The sequence below is a fragment of the Miniopterus natalensis genome, chromosome 6, assembly GCF_054644295.1.
Source record: "Miniopterus natalensis isolate mMinNat1 chromosome 6, mMinNat1.hap1, whole genome shotgun sequence".
NCBI lineage: Eukaryota > Metazoa > Chordata > Mammalia > Chiroptera > Miniopteridae > Miniopterus > Miniopterus natalensis.
The window spans coordinates 9,191,049-9,217,686 of record NC_142086.1 but is presented as its reverse complement, the minus strand read 5'-3'; the positions used below and the strand labels follow the sequence as shown (position 1 = coordinate 9,217,686).

The window sequence follows — 26,638 nt, the reverse complement described above, 5'->3', positions numbered from 1 at the left end:
ACATAAGGAAAATTTATGGACAGTTTTATTACCAACCTCGGGCTGTGTGTGTGTGTGTGTGTACAAAGGAAGGGCCCCATCAACCTTACCCTTGTTTCCTGTCCCACCTAAGTCTTCTTCTCCGTGGTAAGCTATTTTTCCTAATTTTATGGTAATTGAATTAGAAAAATTGGTTTTTGTGTGAAAGCTTGTCAAAGTCATGTGTTATTTCTTTATAAAATAATGAGACTGGATTGAGTGATGAATACAAACCTTCATTTCTAAAATGTGCATCAAGGAAAAGCCCTAGATAAGGAATCGATGCCTCCCCCACATTCTTATTTCCTCTTCAAAGAACTTAGGTCGATGATTCAGTCCCAAAGGTCTGATGCCTCTGAACCTCTGGCACATAGTTACCTGTGTTACCCTTTAGAATTTGGCATATACTACATTTTATTAATATTAATTGGTAGAGTGTGAGTGTCCTTTGGGGTCTGACTCCTTTTCATCCATGGTGCCTGCCAGTCTGTGGTCTAGTCAATGGTTGCTCCAGTGGTTGGTTTTTAGCATTCCCTGGTGAGCTTTAAAAACTAAGTAACACAAAAGATAGACTTCTGTGCCTCATCCTCAGTTTTCAGATGCTATGTCTAAACCGGGGCTCAAGAGTCATAATTTTAGAACATTTCCTGGGTGATTCTGATTATCAGCCACATTTGAGAATCAGAGATCTAAACCGATTTGAATCACTGTGTGTGTGTGTGTGTGTGTGTGTGTGTTTATAGTTCTCCCAAGGAGATTGTAATTCATACTTGCCTGCCTTTCCTCCTTTCTGTTCAGTGCCAGACTTGATCTCTGACCTCAGAGTTCCCATTGCCCTCAGGGCAAAATCAAAAGACTTGTGATCCTTCCTGTGTTCAGTGCGATCCCCAGGCGGCCAGCACTCAGGGGCGATGGGTAGTTGCTGTGTTAGTGACTATGAGAAGCCTAGTTGTCAGTGTGCTTGTCAGCGTGGCAGGTTGCAGAGGTGAGACTCTGGCTGTAACTGCCATGAGTCCTCCTCACTGTGCCTGATCCCACAGGCCTCCTGGCGTCACCCTGGGGGCCCTTGGACATTTCTTGGATGATTGGTTGACTTTTAACAGTCCTTTTACAGATGAGGAAACAGACAGACTTAGAAAGTAACTTTCCCAGGATCCCCAAACTGGTATGTGGTGGAGCTGAGGTTTGAACTCAAATCAACACAATAGATTTAACATCATATTAGCGCCTGACTCATAAAACCAAGGTTAGTGTCATAATATAACACATAAAATTAATAATACCTATTACCTTAATTCTGGGCCATTGGCTGACAAGTTATTAACAAAATCAATGATTAAAATATATCTTTATTGATTTCAGAGAGAGGAAACGAGAGGGAGAGAGAGAGACAGAAACATCAATGATGAGAGAGTCATCGATCAAGCCCACAACCGGGCATGTACCCTGACCTGATCGCCTGGATCCCAGGTCGACGCTCAACCGCTGAGCCACGCCCGGCCGGGCCAAAATCAATGATTAAAACATAGTTTTTTGTTTGATCAAAGGAAGCATTTGTAGAAAAGTGAAAAGATGGTATAATTCATTGAACCTTTTCTCCTCCTTCCCCAAACACACACCTTCTCTATTATATTCACACTGAGTTAGGATTTTAATTTAATATACATAACAAAACCCTTACTAATAATGGCAGGCACAAAAGACTACTTACAAGTAACTCACAAGACTAGTTACAAGTTAACCAAACGAAACTAAATAAAAATTATTTATGATGCATCGGTCACTCTTTTTCCTCATAAATCTGGAAAACAAATATTGGTCTTAGTTTTTCATTTTTACTGTGCTTCCTTCCTCTGAATTATGTTAAACTTCCAAATACATTAATACCCGTATATACAAAGAAGTATGTGGCAGTACATGTGATTTTATACATTTGCCATTGCTAGAGAAAAACTTTGAAGGATTTATAAATCTAACTCACGTGGACAACCTGTTTTTTTATTTGAAACTAACCTAAAGCTCCAAGTGGAGCTAAGCTGGTTGGAAAGAAGGAATAACTGTCCCTCCCTGAGCTTTGACAGTCGGGGAAACCGACAACCCCAAAGAGAGAAGGTGAAGTTCAGTGTCTCTTCCCACATGCCACCGCGTCAGAGAAGGTCATCACAGGGGTTTAAACTCGTTTATATCCCTAGAAGGCAGAAAGGTGAATTATACCCCTTTCTTGTGGTTGCTCTCCCCTCCCCTTCCCCTCCCCATCAGCCCTGTTCTACCGATCACTCCCGCCTCCGACTGGTTCCCATACTCAGTCCTCAGTGAATCTCCTCCTCCCCCCACGTAACTATGTCTCTCCTCGGATCATAAATTTCATCAAGATATAGGTTTTGTTCTGTTCTTTTCCTGAAGCTAATTCTATATATTATGTGGCAGCTCTAACCCACTGTGTAGCTCTAGTCAGGAAATGGTGAGACTGTGATGCATTACTGCTGGCACTAGGTGCGCATGACAAATGCCCATTCCTGGGGACTTTTGCATAACATTACTGTATATCTATATGTACACGCAGTCCCATGCCTCCAGGACTGTGGTCAGCTGGGTGTGAGGCTGGAAATTTGGGCCAACTTCAGCCTGGGTACATTAACATGCACAGAGAACAGTTTCTGGGCCCCTGCAACACAATGTCACTGTTCCCTGGGTTGACAGAGGGGGCTGCCCGGACTGTCCAGCCTGCCTGTGGTTTTCTGTAGCTGCCACCCTCTTCGCCGTGTCATTTCCACTAACGCTGGAGGCCAGCCTCGAATTCCCATCCTGAGGAGTAAGGACAAAGACTTCAACTCACCCCACAGCAGTCTCCTAACACTGTCCCCAGGAGGCCGTTGAGCACTTGGAGGGCACAGAGACACATCTGGATCACTGCTATGCCGAGCAGAATGGAAAAGAGGGTCAGATTCCAGGACACCACGTTTTCAGGCTTCAAGCACTTGCTCCATAAGGTTTTGTCACTGAGGTAATCCCTGTCGGGAGCATGGGGGAGAAAAGGCGACAGCTATACTTATGCCTAAAGAGTAGGCCATACCCTAGACTAGAAAGTCACCAAAATAATTTTTCTTTTGAAATACTTTATATCCAAAACATAAGCTCAATAGAAAACATCTCATAATATCAATACTTTTAAAAACAACACTTAACATTTCCATAGACTACATGTTCGTAGTATGTAGTATATAGACTACATACTATGTGTTAGACCCTGTTCCAAACATTTTACACTTTTAACTATTTTATTTCTGATAGAAATCTTATGACTCTTTCCTTCTATTTCACAAAGAAAGACATCGAGGCACAGGTAGGTTAAGTGACTTTCCCCTAGGTCACACAGCTAAGTGACAGAGTGATTTTTGCGAGCTGACAGAGAGGGTGGGTTAATTCAGTATCTATTGGGGAACCAGGGAAATGAAGACACTCCAGGAGCAGAATCTCACACATGTCCCTGAGCTTTGCCTCCCCTACTGTTATTCAGGACTACTTGGATATTTGTCACAATTCTGTCACGTCTAGTGGCCATCATATCATGTAGTTAAAAGGAAGATCTTGACTTTTTAAAAGGCCTAATTCTAGCCAAATTGTGAATTTGACTCAATTATATTTTTGTCAACATGTGGGAAGTCCACATGCAAAAAGATTTCATTAACTAGGAGCACTAAGTAGCCTGCTGCCTTAATCTATATCTTACAAGAACTTTGAAATAGGAGAACTGCAATACATTGACGAGCTGCATGTGAGGAGGCCCCTGCACCGGGAGGGCGTCTGCCCTGAAGGGAAAGCGAAGCACTGTCTCCCACAGCCACAGGGAAGAGGGCCAGGCCTCTGGGTCGCTGTCATTCCTCCTCACACTCAGAGCCACCAGCTGGTCTCCCCCCTTCCTTTATGCCTCCTCTGTCCTCTCAGGGCCTCGATGGGAAGCTCTGTCTGCACCTGGCCACCAAGTCAGCACCCACCTGATTGTGCTTGGATTTTTTTGATGATTCCTGTTTCTGATGAATTCTATAGTAATCAGTACACACTTATTTAATACATTCTGTATTAAGATTTGAAAAATGTTTGCAATGATGGAAGATGCCTTGGCATTTAATAGTCGAAAGAACAAAGGAACGGGCATTTGCTCTTGATTTGAAAATAAAACATTGTTTATAACATTGACTGACTTTCCATAAGAGCACAGGTTCTAGCTGCACTGGCTGTGTGACTTACCTGTAAAATGGGAATCACATTACCTGTGAAATCCTAGAGTTATTGTGAGGATTAAATGAGCTAATACAAATAAAGTGCTTAGGACAGTGCCTGGCATATAGGAAGCGCTCAGTAATGCTAGGATTGCTTTTATTTCACTTGATCTGAGTTGTCTAAAGGAAAGAGCCTGGTATCCTGGATTCTGATGGACTTGGGTTTGAATGCAAGCATTCCTCTTACTAGCTGCGTGTTCCTCACCCAAGTTACTTATCCGTTTCCCACCAGCAGTATCAGTTTCTTCACCTATAAAATAGGCTGAAAGTAACCTCTCAGTTGTGAGAATTCACTGAGAAAACACAACATATGTATTGTTGAGTAAGACCTCTTTTTGGCAGTTATATTTTTAAACGCTCGTCTTTCTGTTCTGCATTTTTCCATGTAGTCCTGTCCCTCTTTACTGTTTTTAAACTTGATGATGATAAGAAGTTACAGAGAAACAATATTTTCCAGGCACATTTGGTGAAGAGAAGGCCCTGAGATGAAGTGATTGGCAGTGTGAGTCTTTCCCTCTTCTGAGGAGCGTGTGCAGTGGTGGGATGACAGCACCTCCTGGAGGCGGGATTAGCAAAATGCTGAGGGTGGAACTTGGAAGCAAGGCTTGAGTTTGGTGCCTGGAGCAACCCTCTCAGTCCCACCCACAAACCACCAGGGATGGCTGTTCCAGGCCCTTCTCTCCCCCAAAGTCTCAGGTTCTGAGACTCTCAGAGATGCAGGCAATGATAGCTGTGCCCAAGTCTCCAACCTCATATTTCATGGCCCTGGGCCTCATCATGTTTCCACACTCTGTGAAGCAAGGGGAGCTGGGGCAGTTTACATCAGCTTACTGAGCCAGAGTTTTAAAGCAGCCTCTTCTGGGGAAGGGCATTTCCACCGAGTGGCAGTCACCCATCACCATCTGAATGGAGCACCATGGAGTTCATGCAGCTCACTTCTTGCAGTGGAAGGAAGGGCAGGGGAGCCCACTGCTTTGCTGGCCACTCTGCCTGGCTACTTAAGGTGCCATCTCCTCCCCTGGGACAGATTCCTGATGTTCCTCCTGCCCTCAGCTGGCTTTGGTCCCCTTCTGTGCTTCCCAGTGCTCTCTATATCAGTTTGGCCATTTATCTGTCTACTTTTCAGGACTGTGCACTCACAAGGGAAGAGACCGTGTCCCCTATCTCTATCCCTAGTTCCAGCACAGGGACTTGCAGTAAATAACAGCAGCTTGCACACCCTGCTGGTGTCCTGGTGGGCCAGCGCTTTACATCACCTTCCCAGCCCACCAGCAGGCGCTGCTCTCCATCCACAAGGCCTGCCCTGGAGTCACCCTCAGGACATGTCACAGTGAATGAACACACGCCCATACGCAGATTGCGAAGTTCAGGCTGGAAATGGACGTGTCTGGATTTGCTCTGGGGTCTGTCTGACTCCAAAGCCAATGCTCTTGAGTGTTACACAGATGCCTCTCTTGAGGAAGCTACATCTCAGTCTATTGGAAGCATGACTTTCTGAGAAAATGCAGGCCCATGCTGTAAGGAGCGCCGGGCAAGGCTTCCTTACACAGCTATAGACATTGCTCTCTTTCAGTCTTCCTTCGACCTCTTGAAAAGATTCATATTAAGTCACAAAATTATTATTGAAAGTGTAACCTTTTAATTTTTTTTAAATCCTCACCGAAGCATATCTTTATTGCTTTTAGAGCGAAGGAAAGAGAGGAACACCGATTGGTTGCCTCTCATATGTGCCCCAGCTGAGGACTACACCCGCAACGTTTTGGTGTGTGGAATGATGCTCCAACCAGCTAGGCCACCCGGCCAGGGCTAAGAGCATAACAGTTTAGAAAGTTCTAATGCATAATAATAAATTCCATCTGTAGCAATGAATTGTAAATACATCTATAATTGTCTGCCAATTAAGATATCTTTATATTAAGAGAAAGAGATTATTCTTTATGTATCTTCTTGTGAGTGCTTGACAAAACTGAATTAAATCGCAAAATAATGAAAGGCATAGTTACCTGTAGCAAAACTTTTAAAACAGGACTTTTCTACTCTCTAAAGTGAGCTAATGAGAGCCGGACATGGGACCCATGGCATCACAAGCAGGGTGTGAGTGTGCCAGGGGAGGTGTTTGGCCCTTAAGTTTGCTCATAAGAGACCACTGTACTCCCTGGGAGTGTGACCTGGCATCTGTTGTGTTTCCTTTCTCCTCCTTTGTTTTGGACATAGATTTACTCTGATTTTAAGTTCATCAAGGATAGTACCATTCAGGTAACAGAATAATTAGAAAAACCTGTTTAGCTGCCCTAGCAGGTTTGGCTCAGCAGTTAGAGCTTGGCCTGCAGACTGAAGGGTCCTGGGTTTGATTCCGGCCAAGGGCACTACCTTGGTTGCAGGCTCTGCCAGTGGGGGTGCATGTGGGAGGCAAGTAGTGCATGGATATTTCTCCCTCTCTCCCTCTCCCTTCCTCTCTTTGAAATCAATAAAGATATATTTAAAAAGAAGAAGAGAAAGGAAAACCTGTTTAGCACTGCACTGATGACGTTGTTAGAAATAATAAAAAAAGGGTCCAGGAAGAAGACGTCACCTGTAGCCCTCAGCCACACTCCTAAGGGGGACCCGGAGCCCTCAGCTGAATAGCCTCAGGAGAGGGCTCCGCCTTCTGCTGTCCAAATGCTGCGCTCAGGCGGCCAACCTCCAGGCCCTGGGGCCCCAGCAGCCCTCTGTGAGAGGAGAGGGCTTTTCACAGGAAATTTGGGTGTCCCTGCCTGTGCTTTGAGGATATTAGAGGCCTTGTATTCCTGTTTGACTATAGAGAAGGGTGGGAGATATTCTATGTGAAACTTGTGAACACACTGAGACCTCGGATTGTCACAGAACCAGAACCGCCAGCTCCGCTGTCTGCAGGCTGCTCTGAGCTTCTTTCACTTTCCACTGTAAATTAATAAAGGGGTTCGAGTTAATAAATTGGTGTCCTATAGATTTTCTAGCAATGAACCCATCTTCCATGTGCGGGGAGCCTCGCAACCACCTTTCCTGACCCTCTGTGTGTCAGTCACTGTGCTGGGCACAGGGGCTGCCGCCGTGAAGAGCAGACATGGTCCCAGCCCTCGGGGAAGTTCGAGCCCACCCAGCACCGTCTGAAGGGCGGCTGTGACGATGGAGCTGCCTGTGTCTGCGTTTTCAGTACAGTCACTACCAGCCCTGGGTGGCCGCTGAATACTTGAAAGATGACTAATGTGACTGGGGACTTTTTAAACTTTATTTGATTTAAATGAATTTAGATTAAAATAGCTACACGAGCTCCTGGCTGCGTCATTGGACAGTGCAGCGTAGAGGCACAGAGCGTGTGATGTAAGGAGACAGAGCCTGGAAGTCAGAAGATGTGAATCTGAGCCCTGTCTCTGCTCCCAACTGGCGGCCTGACTCAGAGCAAGTCAAACTTATTAAGCCTGTCTTGGCAGGAAGCAAATTACCTCTTGAGGTTGTTATGGATACTAAATTATAAATTTGTTTAAAAAAAACAAAAAAAGAAAGTTTTTTTTTTTTTTTTTATAAACTACAAAGCACCATGAAAATATGAAGTGAAGTGTTATTTTAAATATTTCTATTAACATTAACTCTCATGAAGAATCTACACGGTTTCCAATGCCATTAGCTGTAAATTTGCACCTTGAAAAACTGTTAGTTATAGACCATTTGGGGTATTAGTGAAAGCCTTCGGGCCCTGTGGTGAGCAATCATGCTTGTTTTCTATTCTAAGATTTGCAGTGGAAGCCAACACTGTCTGTTATCAATATTGCTAGTTGTTTCATGTGTCTGTTAATAAGCTGTGGGTGTCAGTGGGCACACCACAGCTCTCCTTCCCTCAGGCTGGCAGAGGTGCCCTTTCCTTACTCTACCTGGTCCCTGTCAGAGCAGCAATTAGAGGTGAGCTCTTGTGTAACGTCACTACACTCCCCACTCCAGCTCTGCCTCACAGCAGCATGCCTGAGACTTGTTAGGATGACAGGACATGTGCTGTTTCTCCCCTTGGGCCATTTATTTGCCCCTGCCCCTTGGGGTGACAAGTGGGCATTGCAGGGTGCACCTTACCTTTTGTGGAAGGGGTAGCCCCACTGGCCATTTTCCATGAGACATTTAGGACCCTTGTTGATGGCGATGGCTGAGATGACAAATGAGTATCCAGCGCCCAAGAATCCAATCACAGCAAATATTATGGAGGTGAACATCTGAAAGAGAAGACAGCAGGTTCTTAAGCTGGTCCACAGGTTGCTCTCACCACAAGTAAGCAGCCTGCTGTTGAGCATGGTGACTACAGGGACTTTACTGGTGGAAGCCTGTCTTTCAGGAGATGGGCATGTGGGGCCTCCTAGAATGCTTTTGGTCTTATGTAGCACACAGGTTCTGCTCGTGAGAAAGAGTAGAAGTCTAGAAATTCTCCTTATTAGTCATAACTACATTCCTTGAGATCGAAATGATTGAGTCCAGCCTCTCTTCCATGTGGTAGCAGCCTTTAAAATATCTGCAGACCTTTTATTTCTTTTTTTTAAAAAAATATGTTTTTATTGATTTCAGAGAGAGGAAGAATGTGGGAAAGAAAAATAGAAACATCATTGATGAGAGAAGGTCATTGATCGGCTGCCTCCTGCACATCGCCTACTGGGGACTAAGCCCAAAACTGGGGCATGTGCCCTGACCCAGAATCGAGCTGCGATCTTTCGGTTCATGGGTCAACTCTCAACCACTGAGCCATGCCCAGCAGGCGACCTTTTATATCTCAAACATGTTTTATATTTAACATACCTCCACCCCTTCCACTCTCTAAAACTTTTATCTTCTTTGGGTTAAACAAACCCAACATTCTATCTAGTTCTTTTAAATATTTTTATATGACAGAGATTACTTAATGAAACATAGATTGTCCTAGCATCTTTCTTTTTATTTAATTATAAAATCAAAATAGAATTATACAACATGAAAGGCAGAAAACAACCCTGGAGCCCATTCGATTAACTGTCTCTTACAGATAAAAAAGTAGGTCCAGAGATACAGTGTCCATTCTAAACAGTAATAAGAGTGTAGTGTGGAAACATTAATAATTTTTTAAATAGAGGTGGAAAATTATCACCTCTATTATTTTATTTTGGTGACATGAAGGTGTAGTGCAAAGCACATGATTTTAAAAGTCAGCAGACCCAGGCTCAAATCTCAGCTTTGCTATTTTTCTCTGTATGATGACTCTGCATAATGTATTTCTTCGGAGTGTTAGTTTTCTCATCTATAAAATGGGCAAGGTAAAGCCTGACTAAAGGTCTGCTGTGAAAATTAGATGCCTGGGGAAAAAAGCCATATTTCAAAATCAATATATTAAAATTATTTTATATTTTATACATGTGATTTAAAATAAGCATATATCACTGAAAGTTTATATATTAATCTTGGTCAAGAGCTTATGTTGAAACTTCTTTATAGGAAACTGAAAGTTGATTTTATGTTAATTATTGCCTTATATTGGGTATACATGGTAATTTGCAGAGTTTTCCAATCTCATGGAGCCTATAACTTTTTTTGGTAAGTTCTTGCAAGAACAGACTTCAGGAAATGCTGCTCCAATTCAGAGAGTGCTTATCTAGCTTATTTTCTGTCTCTGAAACACCTTCATGCTCAATCCAAATTGCTGTTCAGTTAAACCAGATGGTGTCCCTCTAGGAATGGCCAGATTGTCCCCAGTGCAGCCATTGAAAACTTATGCTCAGGTCAATGTGTGCTAATGCTGCTCCTGGCCCTTTCCAAGCAGGCTCCGAGTGGCCTGGACACACTTGTTGACGTGTGGTCCTTCATGATAGAGTGGGTGTCTCTTCTGTGAAGGGAGGGTTTCTCACATCTTGAAAGTGGTTAAAAGTGTTTCAAAGTCAGAATTTCCACTAAATAAATGGTTAAATATTCTTACAATTATATTTTTGCTAAAAAGATCTCAATAACCATCTAGTGCAATCACCTCACTTTCTAGCTAATAAAAATAGCTTCATTCCATCGGAGCCTTAGATGCATAATCTCAGTTAATCCTCTCAGCACACCTGTGAGGTGGGTGGTATAAACTACATTTTCCAGACAGGAAACTGAGACTACTAGAAATTCAAAGAATTGCTCCAAGTCAAATAGTAAAGGGTAGGACGCAGATGAATCCTTGGCCACTGCTTCCACAGCCCATGCTCTCAACTTGGGACTTGGTCGAGTCACATGTCCAGCAGGGGCTGAGCTGCGCTGTGAACCAGGGTCTCCTCCCTCCCAGCCCAGTGTCCTGTGCCCTCCACTCCTTCACCACCCCCCCGCCCGAGACACACTGCCGCAGACACCGGACACTCGTGTTTGCAAGTTGCCCTGTGAATGGCATTGGTTCTCCCACAGAAATAAAGCAGCATATAAGGAAAAGGTATCTTTTTGCTTACTTGACTTGAGTTTTCATTATTAGTTAGGAATTATTAAATTACTGATTAAGAATCTCAGGGTATCTAAAATTGCTGTAATTGAAAAGAAAGTGTCAAGTAACAAACAGAAGCTTCATTTAAATGAGACTGGGGGGTCACAGGGGCGCTCTCAAGCCCACTTGGGCCGGGGCGAGGCCTAGAGAGCTCTGGTTGCAGGAGCTCTCCCAGCCCCCTCTTCTCCAGGAAGGGGTCCCCTCCTTTGTTTCTCAGGGCTTGTGCGTGGTTCACCATCACACTGCGTCTTGGGTTGCAATTTTTTTTGTTTCCAAATAAACCTGTTTTGCTGGAGAACTATCTGGCTGTCTATTTTTTTAAGCTAAACAAAAGATTATATTTACAGGAAGACAGTTTGGGAGTTGAAGAGACTGGCTTCCAGCCCTCTTGGCATCCCCCAGGCTGCCACCTCTCTGGCCTCAGCTTCCTGTGGTAAACAGAAGAAAGCAGTGGAAGGTTCTGGAAGATCCCTTCAGCTAAAGCAGTAGGGAACGTTTGGCTCGTGGGTCGTATAAAGCCTGAGAAATCGTTTGATCTGATCCTGCCAAGGCAAATGCAGGTGGGACTCAAAATTCAACAAATCTAGGAGGTTTTTTTATAGCAACATAAATGTATATTAAGTGAATCATAATAATAACGTAAATTTTGAGGGACAAGCAAGGAACGTCCCTTACGTGATAGGACACATAAGGGTACATGACGGGACAGACACGTATGCTTCTCATCGGCTGCCTGTATTGTGGTGACTCAGAGGACAGACAGTGCCAGGCAGGCTGGGCGTGTACACGTCACGAAAGTGTTAACACACTGTGGCCCAACCCCGCAGTCGGTGATGAGACAAGATGCGGTGAGATGATTCCTCGCTTCGTTGATGACCTCGCCTCCGATAATTGACGCTGATGTTGTCAACTCCTCGTTGACACAGATGATAACTCCAATCCAGCCCGTGTCCACGCATCCATGATCAACAATGCCCACAAAAACTGAATCTCAGATGAAGCTTAAGGGAGTTATAGCACACAGAACAGACCTCACGGGGCGATGATGCGAACATGGGAAATGTTCCAAATCCGTGACACAGCAATCAAAGCGAAATAATCGCATTGCTGGCGACACACACACTGGATAGTTATTAAAACTTAAGTGGTGTGACATCCTACAAACGGCGACGACAAAGAAAAGTTGATGCAGAGTGTCAATCTTCCCAAGAGAAATGGACAAATGATTATTTTTTTGTTGAAGTCAAAGGCAAACTTGTGTGCCTAGTTTGTGGCGATGTGTTAGCAGGAATGAGAAAAGCCAACCTGGAGTGTCATTACGGTTTAAAACATGCTGAACTCAATGAATTGGGAGGCTAAGTGCGTCTGGACAAAAATCAATGCTCTCTAGCGGGGTTTGGAATCACGACAAGCCGCTTTCACTAGGCCTTGTTATGACAGAGACAACGTTATTCAGAAGACATCTAGTGAGTTAGCTAGTTGCAAAGAAGCTGAGGCCTCATGTAGAGGGAGTTTGTGAGAGTGCACGGTGGCTGCTCGGAGTTGTTAGCACCAAAGTAAAATCGTCTCAGAGTGTTAGTTTGTCTCGGAGAACCGTCTCAGGTCGGGTTTCCGACTTAGCACAAGATACTGTGAAAATACTGAAGGATTCTGCAGGAGATTTCCAATTTTTCTCTCTGGCTTGTGACGAGACAACGGACGTAACAAATTCTGCCCAACAGGCCATTTTTGTTGGTGGGATAACTGCAGAGTTTGACATGGGAGAGGAACTGCCGTCACTGGAAGCCATGCATGGCCCTACAAGAGGTGAGGACTGGTTGAGAGACTTGTTTTATTCAATGAAAAAACTTGAGCTAACATTTGAAAACTTAAGTGGCCTTACTGCAGATGGGGCTCCAGCCATGGTTGGCTAGCAAAAAGGGTTAATTGCATTTGTCAAGAAAGAACTGAATCGTCTCAGTCTTGATCCAAGTGATTTAATTATCTGCCACTGCATCATACACCAAGAAAGGCTCTGTGCACAGTCGTTGCGGCTCAACAGTGTGATGTCCACAGTAGTGCCATGCATAAATTTTGTCAAAAGCAGAGGGTTTAACAGCCACTGGTTTAAGGAGTTACTGAATGACCTCGACTCTGAGTACGGTGATCTTGTGTATCACTGTGAAGTGTGGTGGCTGAGTCGCGGGAACATGCTCATGAGGTTTCATGAACTGCGGGACGAAGTCCAGCAGCTCATGGAGATGAGGGAAAGCTGTCGGGGAACTCAGTGACAGCAAGAGGCTGTGGGATCTAGCGTCGTGGTGGACATCACCAAGTCCCTCTCAGAGCTGACCGTCAAGCTGCAGGGCCCCAACCAGCTTCTGAGCTCCCTGCTCTCAAACATGAAATCATCTGAAGCTAGATTAAGGCTGTGGAAAGTGCAGCTCGAAAGCAATACCACGGGGCAGTTCCCGCTCTGGAGGGGGAAGGCCTTCTGTAACACTTGGATGTGCTGGTGAACGTGCGAAACTAGCTGAGGCATTGAATGGAAGCTTCAGGGACCTGAAAAGTAAGCAAAAGGAACTGAACATCTTTGCCACCCGTTCAGTGTGGGCCCAGCTGATGGGCCTGATGACCCACAACATGAAATCATTGTGTTGCAAAGCGAGGATGAGCTGAAAGCTGGGGACAACCTCCCACTGCTCGAGTTCCACAAGCGTTACACAAGCAGTGATGGATTTCCCACTTTGAGGAGACATGCATTAAATACGCATCTGTGTTCAGAACAAATTACTGCTGTGAGCCGTTCTTTTCAAAACTTACCATCGCAGAGTCGACTGCGCTCCAGACTGACCCATGCAAACCTGGAACAGCAGCTGCGAGGAGCAACATCATCACCACCAGCTACCATCACGAGCCTCACCAAAGGGAAGCAGTTCCAGCCAGCACATTAGGGCTGAGTTAAGCGTTTGACCAAATATAGCAGGCGAATTTTTAAGTTGATAATTTTGTGTGGCCCTTGGATGATGTTATAAATATCTGAATGACCTGTGGCAGAAAAAAGGTTCCCCCTAAAGTAACCCAGGATTGTGACATCTGCTGGTTAGTCAGTAAGAGAAATTGACTTATGCTATTCCTGCTGTGTGAGCTGAGTAAGCCCTTAGATATCCCTCCTGGAACATTTTAGCAGGCAGATGTTTACAGATGCAAAAACTGAGTACAAATGCAAGCATTCTGCATTTCAGTTAATTCTTAGTAAATGAAAAACCAAGTTACCATAAAATATCAATGAGATGACCTTTCCCTTTTCCAAAGAGTTTCTACTGTAAACACTATCCAATGGAATTGTTAGTTTTAAATATATACTTTAAAATTTTTTAGAAACCACCATTAAAAAAGTAAAAAAAAGTTATATATATTTTTCTTTAACTCGACATATCTAAACTCTTATCGTTTCAACATACATTCAATATAAATATTACTGGGATATTTTAGCTTCTTTTTGTATTAATTCTGTGAAATCTAGAACACTCCAGATTTAATACTTATGGTACATCTCACTTTAGATTAGCCACATTTCATTTGCTCAATAGCCACTTGTGGATAGTGGCTGCTGTATTAGAACACTGAAAAATGGGTTTTTGTAATAAAAGTTAAAAAATGCATGGGTATGGTCCGCACTAAATTATGATTATGGCTACTCTCAGGAGGGAGGGGGAGGTAATAGAAGACAGGAACACATGACTCTCCATTGAACCTATAATGTTCTATTTCTTTATAAAACAATACAAAGAAAATATGGTGTCGAATTATAACTATAAAACTGAAGGTGGGACGTTCTATTTTTATATTCCAATTTAAAATATCTCTTCTCAAAATGAATAAAACCAACATCCCAAACTGATTTTTAAAATTTATTTTTCTTTTTTTGTTTTTTGTAGGTTTTTTTCCTTTCTTTTTCCATTTTCTTTCCTTTTTCTTTTTTCTTTTGCTCCAAACTGATTTTTTTAATAACGTTTCCAGATGAAACACATGAAGCAAGGTACACTTTATGTAACTTTGCTTTAAGTAATTTTAGGTTCAGAAATCTTTTAAAAATGCCACATTACAACTAAGATACCAGTATTAGGACCAGTATGAGATAACTTTGTCATGGGTTTCAAGATTCAAAATTTTTCATGTTAAAAGAAAAAGTATTAAGATCAAGTTTGTTAAGTTAGAACCTGACACTCTAAATTGGTGGGTTTTTTTGTTATTGTTTTTCTTTTTAAAGTTTCTTTATCTTTATTGTTGAAAATATTACACATGTCCCCTTTTCCTCCCCATTGATCCCCTCCACCCTGCATCCATCCCACTCCCAGGCTTTCCCCAGACCAATGTCTGTGTCCATGGGCTATGCTTATAAACATATAAGTTCTTTGATTAATCTCTCCCCACCCCTCCCCTTTCCCCACCTTCCCTCTGAGATTCCTCAGTCTGTTCCATGCTTCTATGTCTCTGGATCTATTTTGTTCATCAGTTTATTTTGTTTATTAGATTCCACATGTAAGTGAGACCATGTGGTGCTTGCCTTTCTCTGATGGGCTTATTTCACTTAGCATAATACTTTCTAGTTTCCTCCATGCTGTGCCAAAGGATAAAAGATCCTTCTTTTTTTTTACAGCTGCATAGTATTCCATGGTGTGAATGTGCCATAGCTTTTTTATCCACTCATCTACTGATGGGCACTTGGGCTGTTTCAAGATCTTAGCTATTGTAAATTGCGCTGCTATGAACATAAGGGTGCATAAGTTCTTTGTGATTGGTATTTTGAGTTCCTTAGCATATATTCCTAGAAGTGGGATCACTAGGTCAAGAGGATGGTCAATTTTTAATTTTTTAAGGAAACTCCATACTTCTTTCCACAGTGGCTGCACCAGTCTGCATTCCCACCAGCAGTGTACTAGGGTTCCCTTTTCTCCACACCCTTTCCAGCACTTGTAGTTTATTGATTTGTTGATGGAGACATTCTGACAGGTGTGAAGCGATACCTCATTGTGATTTTAATTTGCATCTCTCTGATGATTAGCAATGTTGAGCATTTTTTCTTATGTCTCTTGGTCATCTGTATGTCCTCTTTGGAGAAGTGTCTATTTAGGTCCTTTGCTCATTTTTAAATTGGATTGTTTGTTTCCCCCTTGTTAAGTTGGATGAGTTCCTTATATATTTTGGATATTAACCCCTTATCCGATGTGTCATTGGCAAATATGTTCTCCCATACAGTGGGCTCCCTTTTTGTTTTGTTGATGGTTTCTTTTTTGCTGTGCAGAAGCTTTTTATTTTGATGTAGTCACATTTGTTTGTTTCTCTTGCCCAAGGAGATGTATCAGCAAACATACTGCTACGAGAGATGTCTGAGATTTTGCTGCCTATGTTTTCCTCTAGGATTTTTATGGTTTCACTTCTTACATTTAATTTTTTTATCCATTTTGAATTTACTTTTGTGTATGGTATAAGTTGGTGGTCTGGTTTCATTTTTTTGCATGTACCTGGCCAATTTTCCCAACATCATTTATTGAAAAGACTGTCTTTACTCCATTGTATGTTCTTGCCTCCTTTGTCAAATGTTAATTGACCATAATGGCATGGGTCAACTTCTGGGTTCTCTGTTCTGTCCCACTGATCAGTATGTTTGTTTTTGTGCCAGTCCCAGGCTGTTTTGATTACAGTGGCTTGGTAGTATAACTTGATATCTGGTATTGTGATCCCTCCAACTTTGTTCTTCTTTCTCAAGATTGTTGTGGCTATTTGGGGTGTTTTTTGGTTCCACATACATTTTTGAAGTGTTTGTTCTAGATTTGTGAAATACGCTGTTTGTATTTTAATAGGGAGTGCATTGAATTTATAGATTGCTTTGAGTAGTATGGACATTTTAATGATGTTAATTCTGCCAATCCATGAACATGGTATATTTTTCTATTTGTTTATATCTTCCTCTATTTCTTTTTTCAGTGTCCTGTAGTTTTCCAAGTAAAGGTCTTTTACATCTTTGGTTAAGTTATTCCTAGGCATCTTATTTTTTTAGTTGCAATGGTAAATGGGATTTCTTTTAGTTTCTCTTTCTGAGAGTTTATTATTGGTGTATAAAAATGCCATCAACTTCTGGGTGTTAATTTTGTAACCTGCTACCTTGCTGAATTCATTTATTAAATCTAGTAGTTTTTTGGTGGAGTCTTTAGGATTCTCTATGTACAATATCATGTCATCTGCAAATAATGACAGTTTTGTTTCCTCCTTTCCAATTTGGTTGCCTTTTATGTTTTCTTCTTGTCTGACCACTGTGGTGAGGACTTCTACTTCTATGTTGAATAAGAGTGGTGAAAGTGGACACCCCTGTTTTGTTCCTGTTCTTAGGGGAAATGGCTTTAAGGGAAATTGAGTATGATATTGGCTGTAGGTTTGTCATATATGGCCCTTATTATGTTGAGGTATGATCCCTCTATTCCCACTTTGCTGAGAGTTTTTATCAAAAATAGGTGTTGGATTTTATCAATTGCTTTTTCTGCATCTATTGATATGATCATGTGATTTTTGCCTTTCAATTTGTTTATGAGATGTATTATGTTTATTGATTTGCAAATATTGTACCAGCCTTGCATCCCTGCAATAAATTCACTTAGTCAATGTGTATGATCTTTTTAATATATTGCTGAATTCGATTTGCTTATATTTTGTTGAGGATTTTGGCGTCTACGTTCATCAGGGATGTTGGCCTGTAATTCTCTTTCTTGTAGTGTCTTTATCTGGTTTTGGAATTAGGCTAACGCTGGCCTCATAAAGAGTTTGGAAGTGTTCCTTCCTCTTGGATTTTTAAAAATAGTTTGAGGAGGATAGGTATTAATTCTTCTTTGAATCTTTTTAAAACTACCCTGTGAAACCATGTGGGCCAGGGCTTTTGTGTGCTGGAAGCCCTTTGATTGCTGCTTCAACTTCATCAGCATTTATCAGCCTATTTAGACTTTCTGACTCGTCCTGATTGAGTTTTGGAAGGTTGTAATTTTCTAGGAATTTATCCATTTCACCCAGGTTGTTCAGCTTGGTGGCATATAGTTGTTCATAGTATTTTCTTACAATCCTTTGTATTTCTGCTGGGTCAGTTGTTATTTTACCTTTTTTGTTTCTGATTTTGTTTATTTGGGTCCTCTCTGTTTCTTGATGAGTCTGGCTAAAGGTGCATCAATCTTGTTTATCTTTTCAAAGAACCAGCTTTTGGTTTCATTGATCTTTTGTACTTTTTTTTTTAGTCTCAATGTCATTTATTTCTGCTCTGATATTTATTATTTCCTTCCTTCTACTTACTCTGGGCTTTTCTTGTTGTTCTCTTTCTACATTTTTAAGTTGTAGGGTTAGAGAGTCTGTTAGAAGTTTTTCTTGTTTTTTGAGGTAGACTTGTAGTGCTATGAACTTCCCTCTCAGGACTGCTTTCTTTGTGTCCCATAGATTTGGAGTTGTTGTGTGTTCATTTTCATTTGTTTCCAGGAAGTTTTTTATTTCTTTCTTGATCTCTTTGGTAACCCATTCATTGTTTAAAAACATGCTTTTCAACCTCCATGTGTTTAAATATCTTTTAGTGTTTTTACTGTAGTTGATTTCTAATTTCATGCCACTGTGGTCCAAGAAGATGCTTGATATGATTTCAATTTTCTTTAACTTGTAGATACTTGTTTTGTGTCCTAACATGTGGTCTATCTTTGAGAATGTCCCACGTGCACTTGAGAAGAATGTATATCCTGCAGCTTTGGGGTAGAATGTTCTGTAAATGTCAATTAAATCCATCTGATCTAGTGTGTCATTTAAGGTCACTGTTTCCTTGTTGATTTTTGTCTGGAAGACCTATCCAGTGAAGTCAGTGGGGTGTTAAAAGTCCCCTAGTATGACTGTATTGCGGTCAATCTCTCCCTTAAAGTCCTCTAGAAGTTTTTTTTAAATAAATTTAAGTACTCCTATATTGGGGTGCATATAAATTTATCAGAGTTATATTCTCTTGTTAGATTGATCCCTTTAGTATTATGTAATGACCTTTCTTGTCTCTCATTATGGTCTTCATTTTGAAGTCTATTTTGTCTGATATGAGTATTGCTACCCCAGCTTTCTTTTCATTTCCATTTGCCTGGAAAAATTTTTTCCATCCCTTCACTCTCATCTTGTGTGTCTTTTGTTCTGAGGTGGGTGTCTTGTAGACAGCATATATTTGGGTTATGTTTTCTTATCTATTCAGTCACCCTATATCTTTTTATTGGGGCGCTTAATCCATTTACATTTATGGATATTATTGAAAGATACTTATCTACTGCCATTTTGTTTCTTTATGCCTATGTTTTTCATTCTCTTTATTTCTACTTCTAATTATAGCAGTCCCTTTAACATTTCCTGTAATGCTGGTTTTGTAGTGATAAAGTCTTTTAGCCTCTTTTTGTCTGGGAAGCTCTTTATTTCACCATCCAGCTTGATTGATAATCTTGCTGGATAGAGTAGTCTTGGTTTCAGATCCTTGTTTTTCATTACCTTGAATACTTTATGCCATTCCTTTTTGGCCTGTAGAGTTTCTGATGAGAAGTCAGATGACAGCCTTATGGGGGTTCTTTTGTAGGTAACATTGCTTTTCTCTAGCTCCCTTTATGGTTCTTTCTTTGTCTTGAATTCTTGGCATTTTAATTATGATGTGTCTGGGCCTCTTTGGATTCTTTTTTCTTGGGACTCTCTGTGCCTCCTGAACTTGTATGACTTTTTCCTTGACCAGGTTAGGGAAGTTTTCTGCCATTATTTCATCAAACAGTTTCTCTAACCCCTGCTTACTTTCGACCTCCTCTGGCGTTCCTATAATACAAATATTGTTACTTTTCATGTGGTCCCACAGCTCCCTTAGTCTGTCCTCCTGTTTTTTAATTGTTTTTGGGCCTCTGATTGATTTTTTCTACCCTGTCTTCTAATTCACTGATCTGATCTTCAGCTTCCTCTAATCTTCTGTTTATTTCTTCCAATGTATTCTTTATTTCTGCTATGTCATTCTTCACTTCTGACTGGTCATTTTTCATAGTTTCCATATCTTTTTTCATGCTGTTGAGCATCCTTACAATCAGTATTCTGAACTTTATATCTGATAGATTGCTTATATCCATTTCATTTGGCTCTTTTTCTGGAGACTTCTCTTGTTCTTTCATTTGGGGCTTGTTTTTTGGTCTCCCCATTTTGGCTACATTTTGGGTTTGTTTTTAAGTGTTAGGTAGATCTGCTAGGACCCTCAGTTTGTTTGCAGGGTCTCTGGTACAGGCCAATGTCAGACACAGTTTGTTACTGGTCCTGAGTACCCCGTTTGGGGATATCAACAACTGTAGGCTTGAGGTCTCCACTGCTGGGGCTGGGTGCATTTGGACAGGACTAAGATGCATGCCAAAGTCTGGTTTTCTAAGGCCCAGGCCCCAAAGCAGATCAGGGAAAGACTCAAAGCACCCTGAGTTCTGCCTCTGCCTGCAGGCTGATTAATCTGGTTCTCTTAATGAGCCTCAGGCTGTAGTAGCTCTACAGGGTGGGGCAGCTGGTTCTTATCAGTCTCTTAACAAGCCTCGGGCTGTACAGACTCCTCCGGGCAGGGGGACAGGCTTTCCAGCAGGGTGGGGGAATTGCTTTCCTCCTCAGGCAAAAGCCAAAAATTGGCTCCCTGAGAAAGACATCCCCCACAGTCTGAGGGAATGACTTGGCACAGGAATCCAGGGGGGTGTACCCTGATCTGATTCTCCAGAGCCCAGAACGCCAGACTCTCCCCACATTGCTCCAGTCCACTTTGCCCACCCTCTGCTGGAGCCCAAGGCAAGTGGCTGCACACAAAACTGTGTGTTGGCTCTTTAAGAGGGTACCTGCAGTTCCAGCTGCCTCTCCCTGGTAAACAGAAACTCTGCTGCTTTTCACAGCCAGATGTTGTGGGCACCTTTCTCAGTTCTGATGCTCTAGGCTGGGAAGCCAAGCCTGAGGTTTAGGCCCCAGAGTCCTCAGTGGGAACCCCCACAGCTGGATATCCCTCTGGACCATAAGCTGCTGCCTGTGGGAGCCCAGCCAGCCCTCTCTCATGCCTCTGCACTTCCTATCGGCCTCTGTGGTCTCCACTTTTCCTCCTAGGTTATGAGGGTGCTCTCCAGCTTGTCTTCACTTGGTTTTCAGGATGGTTTTCCTATGTTTTAGTTGTAATTTCAGCTTGGTCCCGGGAGAGTGTCAGTGTAGTTTCTACTCAGTCTGTCGCCATGTTGGAACCCATTTCTTTTTTTTGTTTGCTTGTTGTTTTTTTTAAAAAGTAAACAGGCAGCAGGCTTGGAATGTCTCCAGGAGAAGACACAATATTGGGAACAGTGGTCACCTATGGGGTGGGGAGGGGAGGAGCAGCCAGAATTTGGAGCCTGGAAGGGGAAGCTTCCTTTGTCGTCTTTGTACTATGGAAATGTCTTTCTTCATCTAAATGAATAAATACTAAGGAGGGACACTACAGTGCAGTGGTCACGGGCCTGAATGACAGGCAGACCAGTCTGGGTCTGAGCCCTGGTTGCTCCCTATGACCTCGGCGAGTTACCTTTCTGAGGCCTCTATTTCCATTCTGTAAAATAGGCTCAATAATCAGTACCTGCCCGGAGGAGACAATACTAAGCAAGATCATCTGATCAATAGCGAATGGGGCATCAAAGGTACAGACTCTAGAAACTCAGACAAGCCCAGGTGGGGGGCTGTTAGATAGTGCCCAGTACTTCACTAACAGGGTACCCAGAAGTCTCTGCCTATGTCCAACTTTCAGATAATTTCCCAAGTCATTAGTGAGCACTTGATAAATGTCATTATTATATTGTAATATGTTTAGTATCCTGTCCCCACACACTCCTGTTTTCCACAAATACAGACAGCATCACTCTGGGCAGAAAAATGAAAGTAAAGGGCTCACTCTCTTAGGGTTGTTCAATGTCCTGTCCACGTGGATAAACACCTGCGTTTATTATCTGCTGTGAGCTCTTCCCTTGAAACGGAAGATGAACCTGCCCTCCACTCAGGTGCCCTCCAATTCACCAATGTCAGCTCCGTGACCTCCGTGTCTGTCGGGCTCTGGAGGCTGACCAGTCGGGATCAGACCCCAGCTCTGCCCCTGTCCTCGGGGTCCTTGGTCAGCCGAGTACTTCTGTCTGCTGAACCTGAGGGAGGAGGCCCTGGCGGCTGGGAACGGAGGGAAAGCGGGTGGTTTGGGGACATGGTGTGTAGAGACTTGTGTAGTGGCAACATGTTGGAGAAACATCTCTGGTGGGCGTGGAGGTTCCTCTTTATCAATTATTCTAAGAGATATATAGAGATGACCTGAAGTGTATTTTTCCCCCTAAAACGTTAATGTCCTGTATTTTCAGCCTCTCCTACCCTCGGGAAGGGAGAAGCACGGCGAGGTGGGGCATTGCAGTCAGGAAGTTAATGTCCTGTGCCTCAGATTCCTTATTTATAAAAAGGGTGTTTAATGCCTAACTCAAAAGATTTCGTGAGAATTGAGCCTGAGAGTTTAGAAATCACCTGAAATTCCTCCTGAGTGTTCATTTACTTCACTTACCCAACAAGCATTTATTGAGGACATTTGTGTCCTCAATACCCCAGGCACTTGGTACCACTCTCCCCTTCCTGGCACACGAATGCTTACAATATCTTCCCCAAACCCTGCAATGTCCCTATGAAAGGGAGCAAGTGCCATGGTCCATTTTACAGCATAAATAACACTTAGTGAAGAAAGAGCGTTCCATACTGCATTTCTTCTTTCAAGATTATTATTTCAAAGAACTGATGCAGCTGACTTCTGGGGAATACTCTAGACAGACATAGCAAGGGAGAGGACAGGGCCCTAGGGGCCAGGAAAGGGTAGCGAGCAAGGCTGTGGGGACAGCAGCAGGACTGAGCCCTCAGTCCTGGGCCCAGTCTGTTTATGCCTCACGGGCCTTTCTACCCAGCAGGATTCATTAAACCAGGTTCCACAGAAGCCCCGCTTTCCCTAAACACTGGAGGGGATGCTGTGAGCCTTGGGAGAAAGAATTCAAAGCTTTCAGCATTAGAGCGCTGCTCAGCCAGGCTATAGCTGCTTGCTCTTGGTCTGGCAAATGTTTGTAAATACCTGTCTTTATGGAATGGTTATTGCTTTGTCCAGATTCTCAGAACAATAAGGAGACGTGGCTCCAGAGCAGGACACCATGCAATGGCTCTTGGGGGGCAGGTAGGGGCGCTAACAAAGGGCTCAGCCTTGCCCTGTGTAGGCCACTGTGCAAAATGCAGGCCAGGAGTAGCATACGTTTTGAAAAAGAGGTAAGTTATCTACATACTTTAATGAACTGCAGTTTGAAAAGTTGGCAGCTGATTGCAAACCAAACAAAAGCAAGAAATGCTTCTGCTGGCCACCTAGAGTGCGGTGGTCCCTGCTCCAGGGCAACTGTGGCTGGGGCCTCAGCTTACAGACTGGCTTGGCCGCTCCTTTGATGGGCACTGCCCTGTGGACAGTTGGCCAGTCACTTGGAGGTGTCATCCTCAACTCTCACCAAGGGAGGTCCCACCCAGGTGTTGGGGATGAGGGGGTTTAGGAAGCTCAGACAGACAACTGGAATTGGGCAGACCAAATGTTTCAGATCGGATTGACTCAGCTGTACTTGTGAACACATGACTTCTCAGCCTGCCTCTTGGACTTCACTTATGTCTAATTTTAAAAAAAGTTTTGTACAATACTTTGAATGTTTCTTCACTTTTTGCTGTGGTTATAATAAGCCAAAAAATAAAAATAAACCAAACCTTGTTTTAATGGGCTAATCTTCACCTCTAGTTAATAGCAGGGAATGAGCTGGTGGACTGGAAGCAGTGAGTCTTCTCTTTTCACTCAATTTCCTTTTTATTTTTCAAATTGTCATTTTCCACATATTCCCTCAAAGTCTACCAAGCAGAGCAAGATTACATTTCAAGGGAGAAATGAGTTATATATTTCTTCCTATCTTAATTACTTAAAAATACCATATTACATATAACATGTAATATAATTTTATCAAATAAATTGTGGTATTTTACATCTCTTTCTAAGTGATGATAAGGGTTGTTATAGTAATTGATGATTCCTGAGGACTCATGATGGTGCTATGAAGGTGAGACGTTTTCTTTGAATGATCTGTCATCTCAGGTGGACACCTGTGTGGTGTGTGCAGTGCACCGGCCTCAGCCCTTCATTTGTGCTCAAGAAATATTGTGTGATTGGATAAATGAGCAAAGTTGGTGAGAATGATGACATGGTTTTGTTTCAGAGCAGATAGCTTCCCCTTGAAGAAGTTAAGGTGAGTGTGTATAGTTCATCCCTGGGGCTTGGGAGCCTCTCAGGTGGACGGTTGCACCCCAGGGGATGGAGCAGGAGCTGAGCTCACCCCTCATCATGCCTCATTCCAGTTCTACCTTCGCCTTTGCCACGTCAATGTACCTGATCTCCTGATACTTCTCTTTAAGTCAACCCTCTCCTTCATCCATTTACATCCTCTGAATGAAAAGCTAGGATCTTTAGCAAACGTGACACAACATCACTGACTTCTCTGTTAGTGCTGCTTGCAACCCTGGAGCTGGGGGCTTGTGCTCTTTTTGTTAGAAAGGGGGATTTTGAGGGGTTAAGGGTAGTAAGGGCTTCTTTCCATCAAAACAAGACATTTTTCATGATAGACTCAAAGGGTGCAAGAGGAAGTGAAAAGGGAGAAGCCTGCCATGCTGTTGAAAAACATATCACATCTGAGTACCAGCAGAGCACATCCCAAGCTTGGGGAATTCTGACCTAGTCCAACTTCCTCATAGTGCAGGTGAGCAGAGGGAGGCCGAGAGCAGGACAGTGACTTGGCCAGTTGTAGAAATGGGCCCCGAGCTCATGACCTAGAATTCTCCCCACCCCATGAGGAGGATGGATGGCTAATCTTTCCACCCACTCGAGAAAAGATGGATGGCTGCATGGAGGAAAAATTCAGGGAGAAGGGGAAGAGCTGGGCACTGAGGAACTGACCTGGCAGTGGTGTGGGTGGGGTATTTAGGTGACTATTGGGGAGAAGAGGTCACCATCTGCTTTCATATCCTAACCCCTCTATAGATGGACCAGAGAAGGGAATGACTTGTCTAAGGGCTCAGGGCCTCATGGCCGAGGGAGAGAGCCAGTCTCCATCTCTGCCCTCCCAGCCTGCATTCTGTATATTGCTCCACTGCAGTTCTCAGCTCTGCAGAGAATTTATCCTTATTGTTACTTTCCATCCACAGGGAGAATTCCATCTCTATCCCTGCACCAGCTGTCCCCAGAGTCCCGCTTGGGGCTGGTTACTCATCTCCACCCTCAAGATGCCCAGCACAAGGGGACAGTGTACCTGGGAATAATTCTGGTGTCCCCCTGGTAACTCACCGCAAATCTCTTCCCACATTTCTCGTTGCCACAGCACCCACAGCAGTCATTGTAATTCAGGTCCAAGAATATGTTAGCGGGGAGGAGCATCTGTCAGTAAGAGAAGCGCCTCAGAATGAGTCTGGATGTGAAAGGAAGGCCCATGCCTGCCTGACTGTGTGAGGAGCCACAGCCATGGTGTGGCACTTGGTGGCCAAAGGGTATGGCAGGACCTGACAGGGCATGGCTGGCGGGGTGGTCCAGTGTTATTGAGCATTTAGATACCATTTGGATTAACTGCAGTTTCAATGGAGCAAGATTTCAAGATCTGACACTCCAAGTTTCCAAGAAAAAGAAAGTGACCTGGATTGTCACCAAAGTGTCTCTCTCTAAAGTGGAAGTTCCCAGTCTCTATTGGAACCAGAAATGAGAAAGCCTTTGGGCACCAGGAGAGAGAATCCACTGACACCTGCTTCTTAGTGGTTCCAGTCAATCAATTTGCTAGAAAGTGTGTTTCCACCCCCTACCCCTCCTACTGCCAGGCCCCTCTCTTGTTAGATTTAAGAAATTCTGTGACCTTCAGTTTGTTTCCTGGAGCTTAACTGGCCCATGAGAGCCACCAGCCCAAGTTCAATTTACTTAGGAAATAACAGCGGACAGGTCCTTGTCAGGCCCCAGTGGAGAAGGAACAGGTAGGGCACTGATTTTCACCAAGCAGCTAAATATTTTCCTGGTCAGTAAGTGCCCGGTTTAGAAAAATGGGGTGAGAATCTCTTTCAGGGGGATTTTAAGGCTTTCCTACTCACCAAGAACCCACTTCCCAATATTCCTCCGAAATACCAGACCTCTTCAGAAAGGTGGCTGGTGTTGTCTGTCTCTTTTCCTCCAGGAAAAAACAGCAGGGCGTTAGCCAGGAAGGCAATGATGGAAAGCAACAGGAGGATGCACCCCAGGCACCTGGCACACCCGCCGGTGCACATGCTGGGGAAGGACAGCACAGGTCCCGGAGAGGGGTCCCTCACTGCCTCTTTCACGGGGTCTCTTCAAAGTCACTGGCAGAGGGTCCTAGTCTGTGTCCCCAGTTCAGTCTGTATGTCGGAGCTGAGATGCCAACCAGCCTGTGCAGTGTGTCCGTGGGGCTGCTCCAGCTTCTGAAATGGAGCAGAACCTGGACGGCGATTGCTATTTGTATATCTTCACTGACCCACAGGCCTTTTTTGTTAGTACTTTGTTCAGAGTAACCATTTTGCCATGGAGACTAAGTGTATTCCACAAGCTCTGGTTCTATCAGGATATAAGTTCTGCCACAAATGGTTTAGGTGATTAAATGTGCTTTGCTGATAGTGGCTTAGACAAAATAAAGCAGATTCTTGACTGCAAGACATCTCATAACCCTCCTGTGCTCACAGGCATTGTGACTCACCTCCATTGTGAGAAATGCAGAGTTTGGGGGAGGGTGGAAGGAGAGGG

The 26,638-nt window shown here is 43.3% G+C and overlaps 1 protein-coding gene across 1 annotated transcript; it reads right to left on the bottom strand.

Annotated features, from left to right (window-relative positions):
* Nucleotides 1–1,798: 1,798 nt before the first annotated feature.
* On the bottom strand, nt 1,799–26,148 carry LOC107543993 (transmembrane 4 L6 family member 4-like). The gene is made up of 5 exons (XM_016221734.2): nt 25,975–26,148; nt 25,190–25,279; nt 8,379–8,515; nt 2,855–3,029; nt 1,799–1,819 (listed from the first exon to the last, which is right to left on the bottom strand). Exons 1-5 carry the CDS (start codon nt 26,146–26,148, stop codon nt 1,799–1,801), a joined length of 597 nt encoding a protein of 198 aa, XP_016077220.2.
* Between the last annotated feature and the right edge of the window lie 490 nt (nt 26,149–26,638).